The sequence below is a fragment of the Trichogramma pretiosum genome, unplaced genomic scaffold, assembly GCF_000599845.2.
Source record: "Trichogramma pretiosum strain Unisexual culture from Peru unplaced genomic scaffold, Tpre_2.0 scaffold6, whole genome shotgun sequence".
Lineage (NCBI taxonomy): Eukaryota > Metazoa > Arthropoda > Insecta > Hymenoptera > Trichogrammatidae > Trichogramma > Trichogramma pretiosum.
This window is the reverse complement of record NW_019641678.1, coordinates 483,070-500,034: the sequence shown is the minus strand read 5'-3', so window position 1 is coordinate 500,034 and position 16,965 is coordinate 483,070. Positions and strand designations below refer to the sequence as shown.

General features: G+C 43.6%; 2 protein-coding genes across 2 annotated transcripts; both read left to right on the top strand.

Annotated features, from left to right (window-relative positions):
• The first annotated feature begins 425 nt into the window (after positions 1-425).
• Positions 426-3,880, top strand: LOC111693227. Its single transcript, XM_023460828.1, has 3 exons — positions 426-628; positions 915-2,001; positions 3,807-3,880. Exons 1-2 carry the CDS (start codon positions 460-462, stop codon positions 1,988-1,990), a joined length of 1,245 nt encoding a protein of 414 aa, XP_023316596.1. The 5' UTR covers positions 426-459; the 3' UTR covers positions 1,991-2,001; positions 3,807-3,880.
• Positions 3,295-4,820, top strand: LOC106658044. The gene is made up of 2 exons (XM_023460782.1): positions 3,295-3,657; positions 3,807-4,820. Exons 1-2 carry the CDS (start codon positions 3,295-3,297, stop codon positions 4,818-4,820), a joined length of 1,377 nt encoding a protein of 458 aa, XP_023316550.1.
• The last annotated feature ends 12,145 nt before the right edge of the window (positions 4,821-16,965 follow it).

The following is a 16,965-nucleotide window of genomic DNA, read 5'->3' as shown; positions in this document are numbered from 1 at the left end:
AATCGGTACTCGGCTCTATGCCTCGGCAAAAAAATATAATGCGCGCACGTATACAATATGCATAATCGCGAGGCAGCACGAGTCTTTCTTCGACAGCAGCCAACTACGACGAGGACGACACAGCATTCGAGAGCTGTTCATGCCCTTCGATTTCCCAGAATTGAGGAGGCGCAGCAGCAGCAGCGGCTTTTTATTTCAGCTCGATCCATTTATCAGCCTTGGCCCCCGAGATGTGCAGCAGCAGCAGCAGAAATATACAGGCAATTGTATTTCGCGCTTCCTCCTTCAAGATCAAATGGTAGTAGCCCCCCCTTGCGCCTGAAACCACACTTTCAAAGCCTATAAAATTTTTGAAGCGCCCTCTCCGACTCGTGCAACGTCGGTCGGCGCGACGCCTCATTCCTTTTTCTTGTGTCGTGAACGCCACACGTCAAAGTTAACCTATACAAGTTATTAACTATGTCGAAGCATAAAAAGTTGAAACGAAGACATCGAGAGAGAAGTCATCGTAGGAAAGGTCATAAACGTCGTCACCGCAGCAGGGACTCGTCGTCTTCTACGGACTACTCGCCGAGGTACAAACGTAGGAGGTCGTACAGCCCGGGTGAAACGTCGGATGAATCGAAAGGTAATAACCTATGAATGAAGGACGTATAAGTGTCTAGATCTCACAGACCTATTCTGTGTGGATGAATCTTCGGTCTACTGAAGCATTCGTTGAGGCTGTCCTCCTCGGGCCTATCCGAGTGATATGTGGTTGATGTCACAGCATTACTGCAATAATAAGCCTCGCACAGGGCCTATCCTGTGCGTGTACGTAGGGCCTACCCTATGCTTATGTATAATGGCACTCGAAAGCGACTACGCCAGTGCAATATTGTAATAAAATATTGTGTCGTTTCTCGTGATTACAGAGAGATCATATCCTCGTGAAAGTAGAAGCAGGAGCTATTCTCGAGGCCGCTCGTCGAACAATTCGAAGAGTACGGGTCACACACCACCACGCTCTCGAGAGCGATCGCCGGAAAAAGTGGAGCCTGCAATTACGGATTCCACGAAAAAGACGACGGACAACAATTCACCGGCGGCAAAAAAGGAGGTTAGAATTGCATCGAGCGTAACGGTCGTCGAAAATCCGTCGACGGATGGTAAGGCAGAGCATAACCCCCAAAGTGGAGCCACAGACACTCCGTTGAAAGAAAAAATTGTGAACGTGCTCGGCTGTCGCTTGAAGGAGGACAAAGAATTTTCTCCTGCAGTACACTCACACTTTGTTTCCATTTGGAAAGACATCGTACAGCTCGGCCTACCAAATGATGACAAAAAAGAGCTCATCAAAAAATATCCGATACCAATAAATTGCGAGTTTCTCGAGACGCCAAAGTTGAATAAAGAGATGGAAGTCAATGTGAACGAGGTCTGCAAGACCCGTGATAAGCGTATAGCTGAAAAACAGGACAAGTGCGTTGCAGTAATCACCAGTCTGTCCAAGGTTTTATCTCATATGATATCAATTGGAGGCATTGACAATGACGAAGATGTACCGCATATCGAAGCCGTTAGCGATGCTATACGCCTTTGTTTAGACTCATTTCATGAAGAGTCATCAATACGCCGTAGCCTCGTCATATCTCATATCAATGTGAGTTGGAAGGACATATTAATGACAACTGAGGTAGATGAATTTTTATTCGGTAAAGATCTCACCGAAGTCGCGAAAAAAGCAAGGGCAACGGGTCAAGAAATGAAAGGCTTGGCGAAGAAAACCTCGGAGAATAACTCAAAAAACACAAAAACCCCGTCTCGTCCATTCAACAGGCCGCAGACAGAGACATATGCGGGGCCGAGTCAGCGGCAATCATCGAGGTCTCAATCACAAGCTCAGACGCAGAAGAATCGGAAGCCGTACAGGAGTCGCCGCACCTCGCCGAAGCAGAACTACTCCAGCAACTCGAACAGGAGTCACTCTCGCCACTCGAGGAAGAATTAATAAATAAAAACGTGAGTCGCATAGCAGGCAGGTTGAGTCTGTTTTTTGAAAATTGGCAAAAGCTCACGACGGATAATATTTTATTGTCTTGGATAAAAGGAGTGGAAATTCCTTTTGAAAAAACTCCTTTTCAGACAAAAGCGCCTGTGGAGCGTCAATTTTCTTCGAAAGAAAGAAAAATAATCGATGAGCTAGTGAAGAAATTGTTGTCCAAAGGAGCAATAATTGCAAGCGAGTATACCGAGGATCAATTTTTGTCAGACTTTTTTGTAATTCCGAAGCCAGATGGTTCTTACCGCTTCATTTTAAATTTAAAGCAGTTAAACATGTTTATACCTACCAGTCATTTCAAATTGGAAAACCATAAAACCGCCATGGGTCTAATAAGACAAAATGATTACATGACAAAAATTGACCTCCGGGACGCCTACTATCTTGTTCCCATAGCGGAAAAGCATAGAAAATATTTACGTTTTCGGTACAATGAAACTATATATGAATTTTCATGCTTAGTCTTTGGATTGAATCTTGCACCTTGGATCTTTACAAAAGTTCTCAAGCCAGTTTTAACCTCACTGCGAGCTCGAGGCTTACGGTCTGCAGTCTACTTGGATGACATAATTTTATTTGGCTCGAATTATGACGATTGTAAAAATAATTTCGAGTCTACGAGCCAGTTGCTGTCGAGATTGGGTTTCGTAATACACGACGAAAAGAGCGACTCCGAACCGAAACAATTGTGCACTTGGTTGGGTTTCATTTTTGACTCTCGTAACATGAGATTAGATCTGCCAGCTTCTAAAAAAGAACAAATACATAACATATGCAAAAAATTCAAAAAACTTAAATCTTGTAAAATTCGCGACTTTGCAAAATTCATCGGAACAATAACATCATGTTGTCCAGCAATTGAGTACAGTTGGCTGTACACAAAATTGTTTGAACACGAGAAGACCCTCGCATTAATGTCTTGTAACGGAAATTTCAATGCGAGCATGAAAATAAATAAAAATTTATCTCAAGACTTTGAATGGTGGATCAATGGAAAACACCAATCAAAGAGCTTCGCGCAAACAACTTTTGAAATGGAAATTTTTTCTGATGCCTCGTTAACGGGATGGGGAGCAATGTATAACGACTTTCGAGCACACGGCCATTGGTCAGGTATCGAACAAACAATGAATATTAATCTGTTAGAATTAAAAGCCGCATTTTTCGGACTCAAAAGTTTCGCATCAGATAGAAAAAACTGTAAGATTCTCCTTCGGATTGATAACACCACTGCGATATGCTATGTAAATAGAATGGGCGGTACGCAGTTCAAACACCTCAATCAAATCGCAAGAGAAATATGGCAGTGGTGCGAAGCTCGGAACATTATAATCATTGCTTCTTATATATCATCAAAAAATAATGTCGAGGCAGATGAAGAATCACGAAAATCAAAAACTGAAATAGAGTATGAACTCGCAGACTGGGCTTTTTTGAAAATTGTAAAGATCTTTGGTGCTCCACAAATAGATTTATTTGCCAGTCGGTTGAATCATAAATGCAATCGATACTTTTCATGGGGAAAAGACCCAGACTCTGAAGCAATAGATGCCTTCACACAACCATGGAACAACATATTTTTCTATGCTTTTCCTCCTTTCAATTTGATATTGAAAGTACTGAATAAAATAATTAATGAGAAAGCAGAAGGCATTATTGTCGTTCCTCACTGGCCAGGCCAGCCTTGGTTCCCAATTTTTCTTTCTTTGCTGAAGACAAGCTTCATAAAATTTACTCCAAAAATTGATTTATTATTATCTTGCAGCAACAAACAACACCCATTGTGGAAAAAGCTTTCCCTGGTGGTCGGGCTGTTATCAGCGAAGCATTTAGGAGGCAAAAATATCCTGCAGAATCTATAGAAATCGGCATAGCCTCGATTGAATCTTCTACAATAGTCAATTATGAAGTTTATCTGAGGAAGTGGTGGAGTTTTTGTAATACTCACAACGTCGATTGCTTTCATCCGTCTGTGCAAGATGTAATATCATTCCTCCACGCAGAATTTGATAGGGGTTTATCATCGAGTGCACTAAATGTGGCACGTTCTGCGATATCTTTGATCGTCGATTATGACTTTGCTGGTGATTTTAGATTAAAACGTTTTTTAAAAGGCTGCTATAAAGCAAGACCATCAAAGCCCAAGTATAATTATACTTGGGACCCTAAAGTAGTTTTAAATTTTTTCAAAAATAAAGGTGCCAATGAGTTATTGACATTTAAAGATCTATCAAGAAAAGTTGTAACTCTTCTAGCGCTAGTAACTGGACAAAGAATTCAAACGCTATCATTAATTAAAATAGAAAATATTAAAATCGAAGACGAAAGAATCGTCATCTTCATTCCAGATCGAGTAAAGAATTCTCAAAAAGGTGTGAAACAACCTGTTCTTTATATACCCTTTTACATACAAGATGTTAATATTTGTCCAGCTTCTGCGCTTAAAGAATACCTGAATGTAACACTTACTTTGCGAGGAGAAGAAACCTCGTTATTTTTATCGTTAAATAAAGGCAAGAAAAAAGCCGTTTGTAAACAATCGCTTAGCAATTGGGTGAGAAAAGTTTTAACATTGGCTGGCATAGACAGCGTATTTACGGCCCATAGTACGAGGCACTCATCTAACTCAGCAGCTAAGCGATTGGGAACTTCGATTGATACGATCTGTAAAACGGCAGGATGGTCGAAAAGTTCGGCCACATTTGCTCGTTTCTACAATAGAGAAATCATAGATCAATCAGAGTTCGCATTATCCATTTTGAATAACAGGAGAACCTAATGTTTACTGTGTTTTGTATTTTGTTTAATAAACATTCAGTATCTCCTTAATTGTCGTAAGTCGCTTTAAAGATCTACCATTTGATCTTGAAGGAGGAAGCGCGAAATACAATTATACAATTGAACGAACTTCTAAGTGAAGTTCAATTCAAATTGTATGAGCGCTTCCTCCGAAAGATCAAACTCCCACCCATGATACCCATATTTCTTCATGAAATACCCAAAAAATGGACTTACGAAATTACTTTGAAATAAATGAGGCGTCGCGCCGACCGACGTTGCACGAGTCGGAGAGGGCGCTTCAAAAATTTTATAGGCTTTGAAAGTGTGGTTTCAGGCGCAAGGGGGGGCTACTACCATTTGATCTTTCGGAGGAAGCGCTCATACAATTTGAATTGAACTTCACTTAGAAGTTCGTTCAATTGTATAATTCCAAGTGCAGTATTATGCGCGAGGAGTTGGTATTTAGCATGCATCGCGTCGTTATTACGTCGAGCGCGCATGTGCCTTATATGCACGTGAATTTCCCTTTGGGAGCGCGGCGTGTGCAACAATTTGGCATGCTAATCGCGAGGCGATGATTCCGCGATCGTTTGGAAAGATGGATATCGGCGCGGCACTGCAACAAAGGCTTTTCATGCGAAAAAAAATTAAATAAAAATAAAATAAAGAGACAACTCGCTGCCTATTGCGCGCACACACATACACACGTACTTGAGTATGTGAATGTACAAGCTGTATAGAAGAGGTGAAAAGAGCCGCGTACATACTGCATCGCATGTACAACGCTCGCACACACATATAAGCGCACGCATGCTTATATACTCGGACGCAAAGAGCTGCTGCGCCACACGAATATTAATGTCGTTCGACTCGGCAACGAATAGCTGTCAGCAGGCCAATCTTCTTCTTCTCTCCCTCTCTTTCACTGCATTTCGCGATATACACACTGCCAGAGTCGCTGCAAATTTATAGAATACAAGCCGAGCGCGTGTCTCGCCGTGCGCTGTCGTCTTTAGCCCCGGTGTGCAGCAGCAAACACACACACGTACACAAGTATACATAACACGCGGCCAGGCGCACGTGTATTTTTACTCCTTTCATTCGTGCCGCGAGCGAGCCTACAATCGTTCGATTATTTCTTTGCTTTTCTCGCGTATCGTACACCTATAAATATATATGCGTTCGAGTAAAGCCTACAGCCCTACGAGGGCGCTTACAACCATCGTATGCGAATGTGTGTGTATAAAGCGAGGTGCGAGCTTTTTCTCGTTACAGAGGTGCCGTTGCGCGCGAGACGTCATCTCGACGCGCAGCTCGACATTTTTCGTCATTATGTATTTCGGAGCGCCGAGGCTAGCTTATACGTACACAAATGCACACACACGGCATTTTGGTCGTTTGGCGCTCGCTTTCTCGCGTTGATGTAAAATGAGCCGGAATATGCATGCAAATACGGCCCCCGGAGCTCCGAACTTTACAATGTGAATTTTACGTATAACACATATGCACACGCACGTACAGACGCTTACACAGGTAAGGCAAGCTATATGTGCCTGGCCACACATTGTAATTCAGCCTATGCCTGCGGAATGATGCTCTGCCTCTATCTTTCTCTGTGTTTGTCTCTAAGCGCGAAACATGAACGACAACGTGTAAATATATACCCACACATGGGATGCCGTGTATTTTACTATATAATACGCAACAACGAGTCGTCGACGACGACGATGCCGCACGCGCACAAAGCCGAGCGCGGGAGTATTTTTCAGCCTGCTATATATGCGCGATAGCTTTGAAAGTGATCATCGTCGTGTATATATATAGTCGCGCACAATGTCTCCGTGTATACGTGTGCGTATAACGTATAAAAGCTGCATCTTTGCAGTGCGGAGCTCGCAACGCGCGTACGCCAAGAGAAAGAGAGAGAGAGAGAGAGCCAAGTATCGCGTGTCAAGGATAGCGCGATGCGACTCGGTGACTGCTTTTCACCTCGGCGCTATACTTAACAAACTTAGTCACTCACTCTCGCTTTGTGTCGCGTATACATATACACGCCACTTTCCCTCGCCGCCGCTGCCTGATGCTGCTGTTGCTGCTGCTGCTGCTGCTGCTGCTGTTGATGATGGTGATGATCCTCTTGCTATACCTCCCAGTCGCGCGCGGTACACCCCCTCTCGCCTCTCTTTGCACTCACTCGCTCTATCTGCCTGATAACAAGAGTCGAGCTGGCTGGCATTTCTTAACGTTGTTAAGATATGTTAATTTTGTTTACCTATAAGCTATTAAAGGGGCTCTAATGTGCTTAAAGCTAAACCAGTTTCGCCCCGTAAGATGTGAGCGTGTATGCGCGTACGTATCCTTAAGGGATTCTCTTTGGAATCTTACGGGCTGCGCCTGCTTGCCTTTCTTGACTTTCTATATACACACACACTCTTCATCCAAAAAGGAATTTAGCCTCTTGGCTGTACCGCTCGCATATGTTGACAATGAGCGGCGATGCATCTACTACTACCTACGATCTTATCTCGATTATCGAAATTCGCTAAACTGTTTACACCGAGGTCGAGTCGCCATATCTATATAATATACGATAATATCGGGGCGAGCTTATGAAATAACTCTCCAACGAGAGGGTGGCGATGAATTTCAGCTGATTTAATGAATTTTCGCGCCGGCTTATAATGGAAAAATATATAAGTCAAGCGGCAGTGTCTGCGTAGTAATAAGCTGCTTAAAGAGCGCGACGCGCTTAACCGCAATGAACGCCGCGCGCGCTCGTCTTCGGTATCACTTTGAGGACCGACTTACACGCGGACTATGTAATCTTGAAAAATCTAACGAATTTTCGGAACCTTACAGAACCGTATCGTGTCGCACGGTGAAAAAATAAAAATAAAATAAAAAGTAAAATAAAAAATAAAATAAAAAGCAGCTCCCTTAGTGTATATCCTTGTTGTGACCCTATGTATGTGCGTTTGTATGTGGGTATGTCCTGTCATTGACCAATTAGTCTCAGGCTCGTCGCGCGCCCAAGAAAACGAAAGAGAGAGAGAGACGAGAATTCTCAGAGAACGAGGCAAGCAGCATAAACGCACGTGTATTGTAGCTACCTCAGGATCGGACCACGTTCGCGAATCTAGATCCGACGCGATATCATCTATCCGAAACGTTTATCTCGTCGTGTTGCAGCGTTGCTTCTGCTGCTGCTTGTGGAAAGTTTCTGCTCTCGGGCTCGTAAAAAAACTGTTTTTTTTAGCACGTTTGCCGCGTGCTCGCTGCCTTTTTTCCTTCTTCTCCTCTCGTGTGAATCGAGCGACGAATGATAATACTCCACGAGCGGGTAAATAAACGAGTACGTTCTACTAAACGAGATTCTCCAAATGTACTCGGAGCAATGATTTTTAACGATCATATTTTTCTTGCCGCGGCACAGCGAGAAACGCGCGACGAATGCGTGAGTAAAAATCCGTCGAACCAAATTTCCGTGTGTATTAATTAAAGGACCTGTGCTTTGACAGATATATAAAGGTATATACATTAGCTATTGAGCGTGTAATCGATGCGTCAATAAATTACAATATATACCTTATCCACCCCCTCGATCGAGGGCAAGAGAATGAATGCATAGACAGAAGAATCGAATCTTTTGTGACGGTGTCTACGTGCGGCGTGACAGGTAGCTTTACGCGTACACACTGCGCGTATATAGAAGCGGTATTACAATAAGCAGACAGAAAGAGTATGGAATCCCGCTCGCACCGCCGCGGTACTTGCGTCGAAGAGAAAATGAATTAATTGATTGAATGCAGAAATAAGCAGGTAATTCCCAATGAGATGAGGACTTTGTGCTTATATACATATAATATACGCGGAGAGCAAAACGAAGGTCGAGCATCGGCAACCCTCGCGAGATTTACTTGACAGCCATCAGACGGGAGAGAGAGAGAGGGAGGCGTATTATAGCTCGAAAAAAATAATGATACACATACACACACTCGCGTGCATAGAGAGCGAGAGGAAAGAATAAGCAGGCCAAAAGGGAGAAAAAAAGGAGAAGCTATAGGGAAAAAGTGGGTGAAGCGGGGACAGCTGAGAGAGCGAGAGAGAAGATCGACATGCAAAGAGAAAGAGACGAAGAAAGAGCTCTCGCGTATATTTTTATTTATTCAGATTTCGATTATCTTGCTTGTCTCGCGAAAACCTGTTTGATGGAGACCACCTAGGGGGGGGTCGCCGTTATACACTCGCGTATCTATAATACGCGTATATACACAAACACACATATACTGGCTCAGCTCAAAGAGGAGAGACTACGAGCCCTGGGGATTTTTCGATTCGCAGCAACAGCAGCAGCAGCAGCAGTACCGGCAGTGGCAGAATCTCTAATTCTACCAGTCGCTTAATAGCTCGGGTGCCTGCGCATGGGAACATCGATATTTTTCACTCGTTCGAATTTTCCGGTCTCTTGCACCCGCGTAAAATATGAAAACGATAATAAAGTGCGCGAGCGGACGGAGTGTATGTGTATAAGAGGACGAAGCGGAGCTTCTTTGCTTTTTTGGCATAGCGCAGCGCGCGGTGCTGCATATAGAGCAACGCCATGCGATCTTTTGCACAGCTCGTCGTCGTCGTCGTCGGGGCCTCCGCGCGTTCTCCGGTCGTAAAATCTAATGGGGTATAAAGCGCGCGAACGTGAAAAGACTCGGGGCTTTATGCACGCATACAGCGAAAGAAAAACGCGCGCAGTGAGCTTCGTCGCTGCTGCTGCTGCTGCTCGCAGGGCGCATTATTAGTACTTTATGCTAATCACCGAAGGGCTTTAACATTCGAATCACTATATAAGCAGTTTTCGGCTCTCCGAATCAATTTTCGACCTCGCGCGCGTATACACCCTATATTACGATATAAAGCTGTTTTTATATTTCGCGGCCTTCGTTTCGATAAAAATGTTGACGATGCGCGTGATAAGCACGGAAACGTACGCAGACAATTTAAGGCGATATAATCGATCCTCTATGTGTAAAAAATTCTAGCGCAATAACGAATATAATTGCGAAAAAATAAAATTCCGCCTCGTAAGTTACGATCGTTCCGCGTGCCCCCACGCGCGTTATAAAATACAATGAGCTCGAGCTCGAATGCGAAGTAATAAATGAACAGAAGGTTTATTATTCTCTAAATTGAAACGTGCACATATAGGAAAGCCGCACGCACGCACTATACGCGCGTATAATATTATACATACGAATAAGTGAAAAGGGTTTTTGAGGTGTTGCTAACTCGCCTCGGTGTATTTCGCTATGTATGTGTATCGCGCGTATAACGTAATATCTCGATGGTATATCGTCAATAGAGTGCGGGAACTGCTCGGGAAGAGCCGAACGGAGAAATAATATTGAGGGAATTGTAAAGCAGCGGCGTATTGTGCTTTCGAGGGCGATGATCACGACGACGACGACGCATTATGTATACGGAACTGGTGTGCAGAGGTGCGAGTAGCACATCGGCATAGCCACGCATATATGTTTATTATAAGCTCGCACGCGCGTCGCTCGTGTATCTGCCTGCTCTTTCTGCTTAGATATATGTGTGTAACGCTTACAGTCAAAGGGTCCGGCAGTAAAATATATATTAAAACCCCTTCGGGGACGGGGGAGGAAGAAGAGAAGGTTGGTGGGAGGGAGTCGACTAGGCGACGAAGAAGAAGAAGAGCGAGGATGGGCGAGCATGAATATTCATAGCGTCAAGTTTTCAATTTCTAACGAATACTTTCCCCGACCTGCTTTGTAGACGTTTTATGGCCAACCGTAAAGAAGAAGCGCACGCCGCGTACGTCCACCGGATCAGGCTCTGCAGTCCAGCTTATTAGTTTCACGCGTGGCTATGTGTATGTGTATTATATCTGTACGTATACGAGGTGTGTCGTGCGTATAGTGGTGTACGTATACACGCTGTGTATGTTTTTTGCACTTAATAAAGAGCTCATCTTTCGTCGAGGCTAGCGGCTGCGAATAAATGATTTTTGATTCAACGCCCGACGCTCGATCGTAAAAGCTCCGTCAAAGCCTCGCCGTTATATTATTATAACGGTGCTTTGTTTATTTTACAAAAATTTTGGATTTTTTTCTATGTCAGAAAAAAATTTAATGGTCAACGATGATCGAATCAGCTGCAATGATAGGACGACGAGGGTTCGAGCACGAGCATGCATGTGTGCACATTATAATCGCTGAATTACTGAATTTCCAACCCACGTGCAACCCGCGCCCCCCACGATTTTCTCTCAAGCTCGACTGCTGCTGCTTCTGCTGTTACTCTTGACTGAAAAGCGTACGAGCTAGGCGCAGCGCGCGCCTTCGGCCCTGCGCTACGTGTAATTGTTTGATTACTCAGCACAGCGTTCAAACGCCAGCGGGTTCAAACTATGTTGCCGAGCATCGACCAAGGTACCCATAAGATTATCGAGGGGGAGGGAGGGTGGCAGGGATGAGGTATTTAAGCGCCGCGCAGACACGCAACCCCTTGGGTTCATAAATACTTTTGCCCGCGCGCGCCCGATGTTCATCGGTAATTAGCCGCGCGGATTATCCATTGTCGGAACGCAGACGGAGCGTAAGGATTTTCCACGGCTACACACATACACATTACTCTGTTGATCGAAAACTTCTTCGTTACATATTTCGCTCAACAAAATTTATCTATACTTTTCGTATTAATTGAGCAGCGAGCAAAAAAAACAACAAGGAAGGGAAAGTTTTGTACCTGTTACGCAAACAGACGCACGCATTACCGAGCAAAAGTTACGTTTTATTTTGACGCGAGCACAATGCCTATCGACTCGCGGATCAAAGGCCCTTTGTGAGGCTGCGGCCCCAATGTACAGCAATGCTTGAGAATCGATAGGTATCGGTGTCGAGTCAACAGGTATACTCCACGACTACGTGCAGCAGGCATCGCTTGAGAAAAGGAAGAAGGATCAGAGAGAAATTGCGAGGACGCATTTGACAGGGCATCGAGAGAAGTTTTCGACAATAGAAGTGCTGTTGCGTGCGAGTGAAAGAGAGACGAAGAAATGGAGAGCAGCATAGTAGTAGTGGAGCATAGAGCGAGGGTGTAACGCTCGCACCCGCGGAGACCGTCTCGAAGGTTTAGTCTATCGGAAATCGCGCGAGCGAGAGATTATTTTCCTTTTTTTTATTTCTTCACTTCGACAGGGCCACTTGCTGCTGATCTTAGCTTTCACGCTTCCGTAAGTATTAAACACCGTGATTTTCTTTCGAAAAAGGAGAAAAAATTTCTTACACTTCTTTTTTTCACGGCTATTTGTGGTTTTTTAAACGCTCTTTCTTACATTGTAACACGTCAAAGTACTTCAAACCCCTGGGCCTTTCGTGAACTCGTATCAAGAAGCAATTCGATCGAAATAAATATTTTTTCTTAAGCAATTTTTTTTACTCGCCTATTCTCGATGTAATATCGTTTTATCGAGCTCGAGACAAGCGCGCAAATCCAACGGTACCTGTGCCCGAGAGTCTATGTACGCGTTCGAGGGACGGAAACGAAAACCTTTCGGCTTTCTACTTGAACGATTAAAAAGCAAAGACGTCGTATCCTTTCTTACTGTCCCTGCGCACTTCTCGATGGGTCGCCTTTTTCTTTTCTCGGCCTACTGATTCCTTTACCCAAGTGTTAGATACTAATCGCTGCGCAGTTCGAATGAGAGAGAGAAAAAAAAGTACTTCCAATTGAAAAGGACACACAAGGTTGCGTTGTGTTGTATTATACAGTTGTCCGGGACGAATTCGATGCATCGCGTGGGAGACAGTGCAGGGAAATAATTCGTACATACGCATGCCGAGATTGCAAGATCGACTGCAAGCGTGACGTGAGCTGTTTCTGCGCGTTGACAACGCGACGCGCGGCCCAAGTGAAAAGGTAAAAATATATATACTTATAGAAGCGAACGGGAAAAAGAAGTCGTGTACGCGCGTGGCCCACATGCAACTCAATACGGTCGGCGTTCGGTTCGTATTGTTCTCGCGTTTTCTCAGAGATGAGCTCGCATGTGCGCTGCAGAGGGATCGTTTCACATATTACGGCTTCGAATGAAAGACGTGGTCGATTACCACTATTATTAGTACGCATACATGTTATAAATGCAGTCGTGAACAATAAGAAAAAAAAAACGAAGAGAATTGAAAGGAAGAAACGAAGTGCTGGGCAAGTATATTATTGGACGCATTTGCGATATGGATATATAAGAAATTAGGGCGGTGATTTTTTTCTTATAGCGTATTCGCGAACTCGCCTCGCGCGTTATATTTACGTCGGAGAAATGTATCCACCACCTACTACTAAGCGCGTGTAGAGAAGAGCAGCTATTTCCCCCGCAGCAGTGGCAGCAGCAGCAGCTTCGCTACAAATGACTTTCTCTCCTTTTCTCGCTTGAATGCAGGTGCTTTTTAAAGAGAAAACCGACAGCCATATAATATGATGTTCCGTCGTCGCGCGAGCTCGCGCTCCGGCATATGCATAAATGTGTATATGTGTTGTGTGTGTGTACCAACGCCTGAGTACGATGACGACGAACATTGTTTATCATTATTTCTTTGTACGAATATTCACGATGTGTATAATACGTATACGCGCGAACACACATGCCACATAGACGTAAATATCCACATATATGAAAGAGAATTTCTCTCTCTTTGTGAGATGACTCGTTGGCTCGTCGCTAAATAATACAAATGTGCCAAGCTAAACTGTCTTCCTCATTATTATAATTTCTTCTTTTTTTTATTTCGCTTCTTTCCCATCTCTTTGCTTTTTCCTTTTTTTGACAAAAAATGATACCTTTGTAATAAAATTTAAGCAAGCAAGTCTCTCTCTCTCTCTCGCGCTCTCTCTATGCTTTCAGCGAGCTGTAACGTATAATCCAGTCTAGAAGTTTTACTAAGCCATGGAGAAATTCGTTGCCTAGCGCATATACGCGTACTGCAGTAGCGAAATTTTATTATATTTGCAGAAAAAATGATAATGATACAGTCGCGCTTTTTGTTTGCTTCGCGCAGTGTAATGTTCGACGCCGCGCGTACGTACGACGAGGTGAGAATTGCAGTAGTTACATCGCGTGCACACAAACACACACACACGCACACAAGCTGTTTCAGTAGAACTATAGTGACTATTATATTATGCGCAAAATTTCACGCGAAATTTTTGTATACAGCATAGAACTGGAAACGAGCTGCATTCATTTTTTTTTTTTCGAAGAAAAAAAAGGACAAAATTAACGCAACAGCTCGCCTGTCGCGGCGATGATGAGCTCAGATTTTACTGGAAGCCTCGAAGGCCACGATTCAATCGAAGCTCGACTTTATATATTTGAGATCGGCCATCGTAACGGCCCTTTTTGATTGGAATACACTCCTGCGGCGTATACATACGTCTCTCAGATCCATTTCTCTCGAATTGCGGTCGATGCAACGCGGCGCGGGACGGCTAATCGATTTGCCTCTCTTCCTCCTCTTCTTTGTTTTTTTTTTACTCTACCTTTTTATCCGTTCGTTCGCGCACGCCTGATCTTTACCCAATACATGTGTGCAGGGTACACACAGCTGCATTCATCGGACTGGTGATTGGCCGAGGCCTTAGGCCGCCTTCTCGCGTACACATGAACTGCATCGTACATATACGAGAAGTTTGACGGGAACAGGATGAAAACTACGAGTAGAAAATATAACGAGAGAGAGAGAGAGAGAGACTAGCGATGGCCTCAATCGGATGGTAATTATGTGCGCGGATGCACACACCTATACATATAATACGCAAACTCCTTTTCTCCCTTTTGCCTTCGTTTAATTTTTTTCTTCTTTACATATAAGTACACGTGTACGTACACGTGAGAGAGAGAACAGCAATTCTGTCGCTGATTGGAATCTATTCAATCTGCCTCGGTATCTCTTTCTACATACACTGTACTTTAACATACACATTTTATATTAATTACACGCTTTTTAAACTCTTATAGCAACTTTATTTGCGCTAGTTGTTTTTTCCCCATCTCCCTCCGTCTCTGTCGCTCCCTGCGATAAATACAAAGTATCACACGTACATGCGTACACGAGCTCGACGCTTTGGCATATAGGCGCGATATGTTACATAAAACTTGGCGACATTCCCGTATCTTATTCTTTTCATTTGCGATCGCGCGCCTCGGTGCTATAAATCGAGGCATTAAATAATTTAGCAGGCATAAGGCGACGTATGTGCTTGTGTGTGAGCAGCATGTAGGTACTGCCCTGCTCCTGAACTGTTGCTGCAGTCTGCGCTGCTGCTGCATGGAGAAGCGTATATATGTACGGGGAGATTCGATGATATTTAGAGCCGGTTCGGACAGTGACTGACGTGAAATTTCAGTCTATATATAATACACGATAAAAATGCATCTCCGTACGTGCACACTTACAGACGCAGACGCGCACACATATGTACGCCTCGATGAGTTGATTGTCTGCCTTCGTCCGTATAATCTGCCAAAACGTCCGTGCATATCAAATCTTCCTCCCTCTCTGTCTTGCACGCGTTCGCATTAATATATATACGCAAACGTGTATATGTACACAAACATGTGGCTCGGGTTGCTTTCGATCATAAATATGTGTTGGTGTGTGTATGTCTGTGGTTGCAGCAGCATCATACGAATAGCAATACTCGTATTCGAATCACTACTTATGGTCGTCAAGTATGTGCGTATATATTTTTCTTTTGATCCCGGAGGTCGATGGATCGAATGCTCCAGCGCTGTGCAATATATCTTTTTACCTGAAGCATCTGCAATAGCCTATACGAAAACGACCTAACGTTTTTATTTGAAATCTATAAAAGATACGATAAATTTGACTGGATGAATCGATTTCTTGTTACGAAAAATGAGACACGAGCGATGTGATGCAACGACCAGTTTCGGTTAACATAGCTATGCGCGCGCTAAAATATTAGAAAACCTTAATACGTATGCCATGTCAATTAAATGACAGAAAATTGATGGTTGACAAAATTAGGAAAGTAATTATATAACTAATAAATATTAATTATTGGCGAATATCACATGGCCATTACTTTCACAATGATTTGTTTAAGACAAGACTATAAGTAAAACATCAGTGTAGGAACATAGGATGTTTTTTACGTAATAACATATCTCTGGGCGCTTATCACTTCGGAAAGTTCCCTTGTTAGATGACGATTTTTTTGATACAGTAAATAAATTTTTTCAGAGTACACAAGTAGATATGAATTGTATTTTTATAGATTCATGGAAGTATTTGATTGTTTTACTTGATGCATACAGTGTTATGGGTCTAAATTAACGTCGATTTTAGAGCGTGTAAGTATTCGTTTACCTTTCTCGATGATTAACCTTCATAAGCATTTCTCTATTAGTCCTGCATGTTAATATAAGATGTATAAAGGCAAGAGTAAGCCACCCCCCTACCCCATAACCTCGAGTGCTTCCACCAACAAAACTCCTTATATACTCGTAAGACAAGAGAGATAGAGAGAGAGAGAGAGAGAGAGAGAGAGAAGATTCTCGATGGGAATTGAATCGTGTCTGAGCGAGCGAGAGAGTGAGAGAGAAACATCGCCTTGTGGGCTTTGCGCTCCGAAATTACGGATTCCAGCAGCAGCAGCAGTAGTAGCAGCAGCGGCGCTAACGACATTCTCTTCATAGGACACTACGAATCAGTCGACTAACAACAGATGCTATTGCAACGTGGCAGTAGTAGTACAAGTCGTGCCCTTTGATGTACGTCTCGGTCAACAGGGAAAATACGTCGCTCGCGCGCGACTATTCATCGACGCTGGATTAATTCCCAGCAAGCGAGCGAGCGAGCGACTATCATTTTATGACCTTTAGAGCTGTTGCCGCCACTGCCGCTTCGTTAGCGAAGATAATAGCCCCGCGCACGTTGAGCCGCGTAAAAAGGATTCGACAAACAATTCGATCGAGCGATTTATTTGGCCCAATTCGATTGAGCTCGGCGGTGATCTTTACAACCTAGACGACATAAAAGGACAATACGTCCATGGCCCTCGTGGATTCTGTATATATACCTGTAGGGGGTTGAGGAAAACAAGAG